The sequence below is a fragment of the Zootoca vivipara genome, chromosome 13, assembly GCF_965207765.1.
Source record: "Zootoca vivipara chromosome 13, rZooViv2.hap1.1, whole genome shotgun sequence".
Classification (NCBI taxonomy): Eukaryota; Metazoa; Chordata; class Lepidosauria; order Squamata; family Lacertidae; genus Zootoca; species Zootoca vivipara.
The window spans coordinates 8,098,604-8,109,644 of record NC_142596.1 but is presented as its reverse complement, the minus strand read 5'-3'; the positions used below and the strand labels follow the sequence as shown (position 1 = coordinate 8,109,644).

Here is an 11,041-nt window from a genome sequence, read left to right as displayed (position 1 = left end):
GACAAAATTTACAGAGTGAGGATAGACAAGGCGCGCAACATCAAGGGACCAGGAGATTGTTTGATTTACTTGAATTCCATGCTCTTAAAAGATAAAATTCTACAGAAGAAAAAACAAGAGAGCCTAACCATCGAGGGGAGAACAGTGGCTATATACAAAGAAATCCCCAAGAGATTCCGACTTAAGAGGCAGGCGTATAATGTATTGACAGACGCCCTAAGAAAACAAGGAGTGTGGTATACTTGGGAGTATCCCAATGGAATCACCTTTGTGTTTAGAGGGAAGAAAAAGACTTTAAGATCTGCGGAAGAAGCGGAAAGATTTTGGGCCAGACACAAGAAAGAAGTGCTTAAAGAGGGGGAAGAAGAACAGGACGACGAGAACCAAGTGACTGGTTAAATTTCAAATACCAATCTCAATTTAAAGTTTGATAGTGTGTTTTTATCCCAGTGGTGGACCAACTTGTCACTGCCCAGTGTAGTAAATATAGCAAGTATGAAAGTATAAGAGGCTGATTTGCTTGCCCTGATTGTTTTGTTCTGTTTTGTTTGTTTTTCTCACTTTTTCCTTTTCCTTCCCCTTTTCTTTTTTCCCCCTTTCCTCCCCCCCTCTTTTTTCCCCTCCCTACAAACCACTTTCCCATTTCCCTTCGTTTTCCTTTTCCCTAAACTTTCAAATTTCCTCCCCCCCCTTTTTTTCTTTTTGTTGTGGTTGTTGTTGTTGTTTTTCCCCCTTTCTTATCCTCCCCTCCCTTTGTCCTAATTTTTACAGAGTACCCCCGGAATATCGGATTTGCTTAACAACCCCCACTTTCTTTTGGAAAAATAAAATAAAATAAAATCTGTTTAATTTTAATTGGGAAATTTTAAATATATAATAAAGAATGAATTCTAATTTGAATGTTATTTCATGGAATGTCAATGGATTAAATGATAAATTTAAAAGAAACAAAATTGAACATATATTAAAAAAAGGAGCATGGGATATCATGTGTTTACAAGAAACACATGTAAGCAGAGATCATGAAAGAGTATTGATAAATAAAAGATTGGGGGAAGAATTTCTATCCTTAAATAAGAAAAAGAAAAGGGGGGTAGTTATTTATGTTAAACCAAATATCAGAGCTGAAAAACTGTTCCAAGATGATGAAGGAAGAATGGTGGGGTTACGGCTAAAACTGCCAAATAGAAATGTAATTTTGGTTAATATATATGCACCAAACGGATGCAAAAGAGAATTTTTCAAAAAATTGGAAACAAAAATGGGAGAATATATATTGGATGAAGAGATTATTTTATTGGGAGATTTTAACGGGGTTATAAGATCTGAATTAGATCGAACAAATGGAGGGAGGAGGGATAGAGGGAAGCTGCCAGAAGTTTTCTTCAATATAATAGAGAATTACGGTTTGGAGGATGTTTGGAGGAAAAACAACCCAGAGGATAGGAAATTCACATTTTTTTCGGGAGCAAGGAAGTCAGCTTCTAGAATTGATATGATTTGGGCTACCTCAGGGTTATTAACAAACTTAGTAAAAAGTGAGATCTTAGCTAAATCAATATCAGATCACAATCCGATATCGATTAGAATAAAAGAACAGAGAAAGAATAAGTGTCTGAGATGGAGGTTAGATGAGAGAATCTTAAATGATGAAAATTTTGTTAAGAAGGTTAAGAAATTGATAAAAGAGTTTTTTGAAAATAATACTGTGCAAGAAACAGAGCTGACAACGATATGGGACGCGGGCAAGGCCTTTATTCGGGGCTTATATATTCAACAAAAAAGCTTGGTTAAGAAAGAAAGAGAAAAGAATATGAATCTAATCAAGAAAGAAATAGAAGAAAAAGAGAAAGAATTAGTGGCAAATCCCCAGAAAGAAGAGCTGATACTGAGGTTAAAAATTTTGCAAAAAGAACTATCAGCAATGATAGGTTATGAAGTTGAAAATAAGATAAGATGGGCAAAGCAAAGGACATTTGAGTGGGGAGGGAAGGTTGGTAAATTGTTGGCTTGGCAGCTCAGGGAAAAACAAAAAGATAGATTAATCACGGAAATTATGGATGGTGGTAAAAAATTGAATAAATTAGAGGAAATACAAAAAAGTATAATGCGATTTTATAGAAAATTATATGAAAAAAAGGATATAAATAAGGGGAAATTGGAGGAGTTCCTCTCCAAAAAAGAAAGAGAACAGATTACAGAAGAAGAAAAAGAATGGCTCGAAAAACCAGTGTCTAAACAGGAGATTTTGGAATCCATCCAAAAATTAAAATTAGGGAAAGCACCTGGAACGGATGGGCTGTCAAGCCAGCATTACAAAACCTTTAGGGAAGAATTGGGAGATGCCTATCAGAAATTAATAAATGAAATTATGGAAAAAGGAACACTCCCAGAAACGTGGCGTGAAGCGTATATAACCCTAATCCCGAAGGGAGAAGATCGGATCAGACAGGTAGGGGATTTCAGGCCAATATCCTTGCTCAATGTTGATTATAAAATTTTTACAGACATATTAGCTAATCGATTGAAGAGGATTTTAAATAGAATCATTGGACGGAACCAACAAGGCTTCCTACCAGGCAGAAAAATGGTCAAAAATGTAAGAATTATTTTGGATTTAATAGAGTATTTAGATTGGGCCCCGGGGAAGAAAGCTGCTTTCATATTTTTAGATATAGAGAAAGCATTTGACAATTTGTCATGGGATTTCATGGAAAGAGCATTAAAAGCAAGGGGTATCAATGGGAAGTTTATGGAGGGAATCAAAGCAATATATAAGAAACAATATGCTAGATTAATTTTTAATGGGGAGGTATTAGAAAAGTTTGAAATTAAGAAAGGGACCCGACAGGGATGTCCCTTATCCCCGTTATTATTTATATTGGCAATTGAATTACTTATAGAGGATATCCAAGAAGACAAAGAGATACAAGGCATAAGGGTGAAAGGTATTGTCTCCAAAATAAAAGCCTTTGCGGATGACATGGTATTAATGTTAGAAGAACCGGCAGAATCAATAATAAAATTAAAAGAAGTATTAAAATTTTTTGAAGCGATATCGGGGCTCAAAATTAATGAAAATAAGACAAAAATAATAATTAAAAATATAAGGGGAAACGAATTGTTAAGATTGGAAGAATTAGTGAAGTGGGAAATAGTGAAAAAAGTCAAATATTTGGGCGTGGTGATAACTGCCAATAACATAGAGTTGTTTGAAAATAATTACGCAAAGGTATGGAAAGAAGCTAAAAGAGATATGGAAAGGTGGAAAGGCCTAAATTTGTCTTTTACAGGTAGGATAGCCGCAATTAAAATGTCAATATTACCTAAGATTTTATTTCTATTCCAAATGCTGCCAGTGATTGGGAAGAAGGAGGTTTTTGATATGTGGAAAAGAGACATGAGCAATTTTATTTGGCTTGGAAAGAAGGTGAGAATTCAATATAAATTATTAACGGACGCTAAGGAAAGGGGAGGATGGGGAGCCCCAGATTTAAGGATTTACTATGCGGCAGCCTGTCTTTGTTGGCTCAGGGAGTGGATCTCCTTAGAAGATAAAGAACTTCTAGGAATAGAAGGGTTTAGGAACACGATGGGGTGGCATGCCTACCTCTTAGCAGAGAATGAAGGGAAATTTAAACATTTCTCGGATCACGTAATAAAAAAATCGATTTTTGGTATTTGGAATGAATTTAAAAATTTAATTGAACCTAGGACACCTTGGTGGGCCTCCCCACTAGAGATGACTGCGATGGGAGGGAAAGGTAAGAAGGAGAGTTGGTTGACGTATAAAGAATTAATAGTTAAAGAAGGTGATGATTTAATATTAAAATCTTATGAAGAAATTAAAACATCCTGCACCAGCTGGCTTCAATATTGTCAACTTAAAAGTCTATTCAGGAAACATAAAGAAATTGGATTTGGGAAAGAGAAATCGAAATTACAGGAAATTATAATTGACGACAATACAAAATCATTATCTAAAATGTATAAATATTTATTGGAATGGAAATTAAAGGATGAAGAGACAAAATGTGTAATGATTAGATGGGCCCAGGATTTGGGTAGACCGATTTTTAAAGTGCAATGGGATATATTATGGGGAAAAACAATGAAATTTACAGCCAGTGTGGGCATTAAAGAGAATATGTTGAAATTAATGTATAGATGGCATTTAACGCCAAAGAAATTAGCGAAATTTTATAAAAATGAATCAAAGAATTGTTGGAAATGCAAAAATGAGGTGGGAGATTATTTTCATTGCTGGTGGGGATGTAAAAAGATCAATAAGTTTTGGAATGAAATATACGAAGAGATGAAAAAAATGTTAAGAATCACCTTCAGGAAAAAACCAGAATACTTTCTGTTAAGCATCTTACCGGAAAATATACCTGAAAGGAAGAAAAATATTTTTCTCTACTCCTGCGCAGCGGCTAGACTATTAATTGGTCAAAGATGGAAAAAGGAAGAGGTGCCCACGGTCCAGGATTGGCAGGTGAAATTAATTGAATTTGTTAATTTGGCAAGATTGACGGCAGCGATTAGGAACATATCTAAACAGAAATTACTACTAGAATGGGAGTGTGTGGAATTTTATTTTAGGAAAAATAACATTAAGACTGAGTTAGCGATCTGTTGGGATTAGATTCACATGGGGGAAATTTATATTTAAATTTGCAAAGGATTTATAAAAATGGATAAAATAGATTTAGTAGGAAAATAAGATAAGATATTGCAAGTAAGAGAGAGTTTATAAGAAAAGCGATGTATAATTGGTTGGGAAGAATGGTTTTTTTTAATGTAAATGTATTGATGTGGAGTATTGTTGATTTGTATAATTTTTGTTTGTTGTTTAGTTTGTTTTTGTCTTTATAGGTTGGTATTTCTTTGTTTATAATTGTTTACAATTGTTTATGGTTTATGAATTTGTTATGTTTTTAAGAAAAGAAATAAAGCTTATTTTTTAAATCAAAAAAAAAAAAAGAATCTGGCCCAGTAGTCTTACACTGGAGTCAGATTTTGGAGAGCTGCCCATGTACACCAAATGATAACAGTAACAGTAACAATAACAATAATAATGCATTGCTTTTTCTGCCCACCTGCACGATGACTTTGTTTTGACCACTCCAGTTTTAAGTTGCAAAAGAAAATCACACCGCCAGAATTTTATCTCTGGTTCTGTTCAGAAGCCACTATTGATTTTTCAGCTTTCCTATATGGTGCAGGTTGACACAAGGTCAGCTGATGTGATCTGATTTCATTCGGCAGTGGGTGGCTATCTGTGTGACTGACAGATGTACCGAGCAGGGGATTACACGTACTGCTCTGATTGCAACAATCACCCGACCTGCAGGTGTATCCTTTGGGACAGAGCTGTGAGCAGGCTGGCTGAGGACGCAGCCGTCTCCTAGCCATCAGTTGACTGGGAAAGCTTTCAAGGAGCATGTGAGGACGAGGGAGAGCCTTGTGTGGCAAAAGGCTGGGCCACCACTGTGAAAGATTCAGGGGGCAGCTGGGGGCATGCCAAATCCCTCCCGTGACCTCCCTTTCACAAGGGAGATGTCAGGATTACTCTTACTTCTGGAGATGTCAGGATTGGTTGGTTTCAGTTGGACGGTCTTTGTTTAACCCGTCACAGCCTGTCTGAAATATACTCGGAGTCGAGAGTGAATTTCATGCTCTTTATTCAGCTCATAGTCATCAAGGAGGAGAAGAGAAGACGAGTGGCTCTTTTCCCAAAACCATCTGCTTATATACATTATTTACACAATGGGCCTTGCGTGATTGGCTACTTCAGGGCTACACCTGTGGGCCAATTATATTGTGGATTGACTTCTGCCTGCAGCCTGATTGGCTGCTCCTACAGGCCAATCAGGTAGCAGATTCACTTCTGCCAGCCGCCTGATTGGCTGCTCCAGCAGGCCAATCAGGTTGCGGATTCACTTCCACCTGGAGTTGGATTGGGTAGCTCCCGCTGATTCTGAATCCTATTGTTCTAGGATTCAGCTCAGTACATAACACCCCTCCCCTCTAAGTTCCAGTCCTGCCCGGGAAGTTGCATTCGTAGTCCCCAAGGTCTGCTGGCCGCCTCCGTGTGCGTTGTGGCCTGGGGTGTTCCTTGGTCAGGGGTTCTGGTTCTGGCTCGTGTTCCGAGGCTGCTGGCTGTGCCGGGGCTGTCTGGTCTGGCGCCACTGAACCACTAGGTTGTAGCTCTGGTTCCGGTGTCCTTCCAGCCTCGGGGCGCCCCTCTGTGCCTACTGCTTCTGCTTCCCCTGCCCACCCCTCTCGCTCTACGGGCCTCACTGCCCTGCTGTCCCCTTGGGACCCCTCTGTCCCGCTCTCCTCCCGGGTTCCTCCTGGGAATCGTCGCCGTAGCTGGTCGCAGTGGCGGCGCCAACATTGCCCCCCTTCCGTTAGTACCTCGTACGACACGGGACCGGTCACCTTGGTGACTGTGGCGGGTACCCATGCTGGGCCTGCCCCAAAATTCTTTGCATACACTGGGTCCTGGGCCACAAATGTCCGGGGGTTCCTGCCTTTCCCCACCACTACCTCATCCTGAGCTCTGTCGGGGTGAAGTCGGTCCAGTCTAGTTGCAAGGCGCCGGCCCATTAGTAATTCAGCTGGGCTCCGGCCCGTCGTTGTGCTTGGGGTGCTGTGCTGTGCTAGAAGAAATGCGGCAAGGCGGTATTCCCAGTCCCCTTGTGTCATGCGGCGGAGGCTGTCCTTGGTGGTCCGCACCATGCGCTCCACTTGGCCATTGGTGGCAGGGTGGAATGGTGCTGAGCGGATGTGGCGGATGGCGTTCTGCGCTGTGAAGGTCTGGAACTCCTCTGACGTGAATGCGGTTCCATTGTCCGAGACGAGGGTGTCAGGGAGCCCGTGGGTCGCAAACAGCTTACGTAGTACCCGGATGGCTGCCGCCGTAGAAGTGGATGGTACCAGTGCGACCTCCAGCCATTTGGTGTAGGAATCCACCACTATGAAGAATGTTTTTCCCTGGAAGGGGCCAGCGAAGTCCACGTGCAAGCGTGACCATGGATGTCGGGCGGACTCCCAGGGCTGGACTGGGGCCCTAGGGGGATCCGGGCGGGATTCTTGGCAGGTCTGGCAGTGTTGGACCCAGGCCTCTATCTCTCTGTCAATCCCCGGCCACCACACATAACTCCTGGCAAGGGCCTTCATCCTCACTACCCCTGGGTGTGTCTCGTGTAGGGCTGTGAGGACCCTTTTGCGGAGGGGCTGGGGAACAACAACCCTGCTTCCCCATAACAGGCACCCCTTGTGGGCCGACAGTTCATGTTTGCGGTTTGTGTAGCCAGCGAATTCTGGCCCGGGGCTGCTGCTGGGCCATCCTCGCCACACCCAGTCCAGGACCCGGGAGATGACCCTATCTTTTGTGGAATGGTGCGCAACTTCTTGTGCCTGAATGGGTCGGTCGGGAAGCAGCTCCAGGGTCATAACCTCTTGCGCAGGCGCTGGGTCGGGGCCTGTTTCTGGTAGTGGTAGCCTGCTGAGGGCGTCTGCGTGGCCCATCGCCTTCCCAGGGCGGTGGATTAGTGCATACTGGTAGCCGGCAAGGAAAATTGACCACCTGAGGACACGTGGAGACAACACTTGGGGGGTCTGCTTCTCAGGGGCAAACAGGCCAAGCAACGGCTTGTGGTCAGTCACTATGGTAAAGGGCCGCCCATACAAGAAATCATGGAATTTTTTTACGCCCTTCACGATTGCCAGACCCTCCTTGTCAATCTGTGAGTAGTTTCGTTCGGCTGCAGCAAGCGTCTGGGAGAAGTATGCCACCGGCACCTCTCTTCCATCCGGGAGTTGGTGTCCCAGGACAGCGCCGATGCCATAGGGAGAGGCGTCGCATGCCAGCACCACTGGCAGCCTCTCGTCGAAGTGTGCTAAGACCGAGTTCGAGACGAGCAAGTCCTTGACTGCCTGGAATGCGGCCCTTTGTCGCTGGCCCCACACCCAAGGGGCCCTTTTATCTAGGAGTCTGTGTAGGGGCTCCGCTACCGCTGCCTTACGGGGAAGGAAGGCATGGTAAAAGTTCAATAGTCCCAAGAATGACTGAAGTTCGGGCTTGCTCTTGGGCGCTGGGGCCTCACAAATGGCCCGTACCTTGTCACCGGTTGGATGGACCCCTTCTGCGTCCACCTTAAATCCCAGAAAGTCCACCTGCGGCACTCCCAGTAAACACTTTTCCCGCTTCACCTTGAGGCCCGCCGTCTGGAAACGGTGCAGGACGGAGCGGAGGCGGTCCTCAAATTCCTCTGGTGTGGGCCCGGCGATCAGTACATCATCGAAGAAGGGGGTGACGCCAGGAATCCCTTTAAGGAGAGAGTCCATTAGATTCTGGAATATGCCTGGTGCCACGCTAACGCCAAATTGCAGCCGCTTTACTCTGAATGCGTCACAATCGTCTGGGCCTCTGCTGTGGCTTCGTCCACAGGCAACTGTTGATACGCTTGGGCCAAGTCCAGTTTGCCAAAGATTTTTGACCCAGCCAGGGTGGCGAGGACATGGCTGACCACTGGCACTGGGTATGCATGGGCTGTGAGAGCCTTGTTTATGGTGCATTTGTAGTCTGCACAGATGCGGACCGAACCGTTAGGCTTGACGGGTGTGACAATTGGAGTTTCCCAGGGGGCGTTGGGCACCGGCTCCAGCACTCCTTGCTCCACGAGCCGGTCCAATTCCTCGTCTATGCGGGGTTTCAGGGCGAACGGGACCCGGCGGGCCTTGTGCCTGATGGGTTGTACAGCGGGGTCTAGCTGTAGGGCAATGGGGGGTCCTGTATATCGTCCCAATGCCCCATCAAAAACCCCTGGAAACTCTTTGCATATGGCGTCCACGTCCACTTGTAAGCTAGTGCGGTTCACCCCGGTAACGGCTAGCCCCAGAGGTCCAAACCATGCCAGTCCCAGTAAGCTAACGTAGGGGCCCTTAACTACCAGCAAGTCCAATTGTTGCTTTCGCCCTCGATATTGCACCCTGAAGGTTCCCACCCCCATAGTAGGGACCTTACGTTTCTGGAAGTCCCGGAGGGTGAATGGGGCCGGCCTTAGTTTGGGACCCCCATTAGGGCACAGTTCCCTTAATGTTCGGGCCGAGATTATGGATAGAGTTGAACCCGTGTCCAGCTCCATGCGGCATGGGGCTCCCTCTATCTGTACCTCTATATAAATTTTCTCTGTGCTGGGATGGGGCAACTGGAATACCTGATAGTCCGTGATCTCCGTCGAGTTGCCTTGGTGCATGGTGCCGTGTGACCTGGGGCTCCTGGGTCGGTCATCTGATGCTTGTCGACGTGTGAGTCGAGCCCGACACACCCGGGCGATGTGTCCTAATTTTCTGCACTGCCTGCACTCTGCGTTGCGGAAACGACAGGTCCTCCTCTCGTGGTTCTCCCCGCAGCTTGCACAGTTCCCTCCTTCTCGTCGAGGCTGCTGTGGTGTGTGTGCTGCTTGAGTGCGCCGCTGTACTCTGTGTACTTCCTCCCTGTCAGATTCGGATTCGTCGGTGAGGTCTTCGTGGTAGACCCTCGGTTGGGATGGCGGGGCCGGTCGTGCCTCTTGCGTTGACCTCTCGGCGGCTTCGGTTGCCAGGGCTTCCTCCAGAGCAATCTGGAACGTGAGGTCTTTTTTGGCGTAGAGGCGTCGTTGCAACATCTCGTCCCTCAGGCCACCGACGAGGCGGTCACGAAGCATGTTCTCCAATTCTGAGAAGTTGCATAACCGGGCGGCTTGGCGGAGGGAGGTCACAAACCCAGTTATGGTTTCCCCCGGGGCTTGCCGCTTTGCGTAGAAGGCATTTTGGCAAGCTACCACCGAGGGCTGTGGTGAGAAGTGCTCCTTCAGCCGTTCCATTATTGTTTTGTAAGAGACGGTAGCGACATCTCTAGGTGCAAGGAGAGCCCGGGCGATTTCAAACGTCTCCTCTCCACAGACGCTGAAGAATGTCGCCCTCTTCATGGCATCGTTGGTGACTTCTTTCGCTTGCAGGAGGAAGTTGAAACGGGCGGCGTACCCTTCCCAGTCTCCTGATGCTGGTTTGAATGGCGAGAAGCTGCTGTCGGTTGCCATTCTGGGTTCCTTGGGTCCTGGAGCTGAAGCCTGGATGCACGGTGCGATGCAGCGGTGCAGCAGGTGGCGGTGCTGCGGTGCAGTGCGTGGTGGCGGTCAGCTCAGCAGGATCCCACCTTCGTCGCCAGTGAAATATACTCGGAGTCGAGAGTGAATTTCATGCTCTTTATTCAGCTCATAGTCATCAAGGAGGAGAAGGGAAGACGAGTGGCTCTTTTCCCAAAACCATCTGCTTATATACATTATTTACACAATGGGCCTTGCGTGATTGGCTACTTCAGGGCTACACCTGTGGGCCAATTATATTGTGGATTGACTTCTGCCTGCAGCCTGATTGGCTGCTCCTACAGGCCAATCAGGTAGCAGATTCACTTCTGCCAGCCGCCTGATTGGCTGCTCCAGCAGGCCAATCAGGTTGCGGATTCACTTCCACCTGGAGTTGGATTGGGTAGCTCCCGCTGATTCTGAATCCTATTGTTCTAGGATTCAGCTCAGTACATAACACTGTCCATTCCCCTCCTGAAAACTGATGAGTCTTCTCCAACTTATGTTGATTTTCCTGCCTTCAGCATTAGAATCTCGCCTAGAGTTCAGCTGAGTTTCTCAGAAAAGGTGGCGGACTCTCCTTCACTGGAGGTTTTTAAATGGAGGTGGGGAGACCATCTGTCAGCGATGCTTTAAATGAGATTCCTGCATTGCATTGTGGGTCTCTTCCAACTCTACAATTCTGGGATTTGGGATGCATCTTCCCTTTTGACTTTCAGGGACCTCTTGAAGTCTTGCTTGTACTTAGAGGCCTAGGCAAGTTGTTTAAAATTTTATTGAGTAGCCACTCATTTTAAGGATTGTTTTGTGTTACTTTTAATTCCCCCCCCATGTTGTTGCACACTGTCCTGATGCTTTGTTGAGAGGTGGAGTATATAAATATTTTTTATAAATACATATAGACA

The 11,041-nt window shown here is 45.6% G+C and overlaps 1 protein-coding gene across 1 annotated transcript; it reads right to left on the bottom strand.

Moving 5' to 3' along the window:
• Positions 1-8,023: 8,023 nt before the first annotated feature.
• LOC148683621 (uncharacterized) lies at positions 8,024-9,875 on the bottom strand. Its single transcript, XM_088657238.1, has 2 exons — positions 9,228-9,875; positions 8,024-8,336 (listed from the first exon to the last, which is right to left on the bottom strand). Exons 1-2 carry the CDS (start codon positions 9,873-9,875, stop codon positions 8,298-8,300), a joined length of 687 nt encoding a protein of 228 aa, XP_088513364.1. The 3' UTR covers positions 8,024-8,297.
• Positions 9,876-11,041: the final 1,166 nt, after the last annotated feature.

Bases quoted from the DNA above. Each gene is read 5' to 3' on its own strand.
- LOC148683621 (XM_088657238.1), bottom strand. From the start codon at position 9,875: ATGGAACGGCTGAAGGAGCACTTCTCACCACAGCCCTCGGTGGTAGCT. The intron at 8,337-9,227 runs GTATTCCAGTTG...CTCTCCTTAAAG, and splicing joins CGGAGATCACGGACTATCAG to GGATTCCTGGCGTCACCCCC.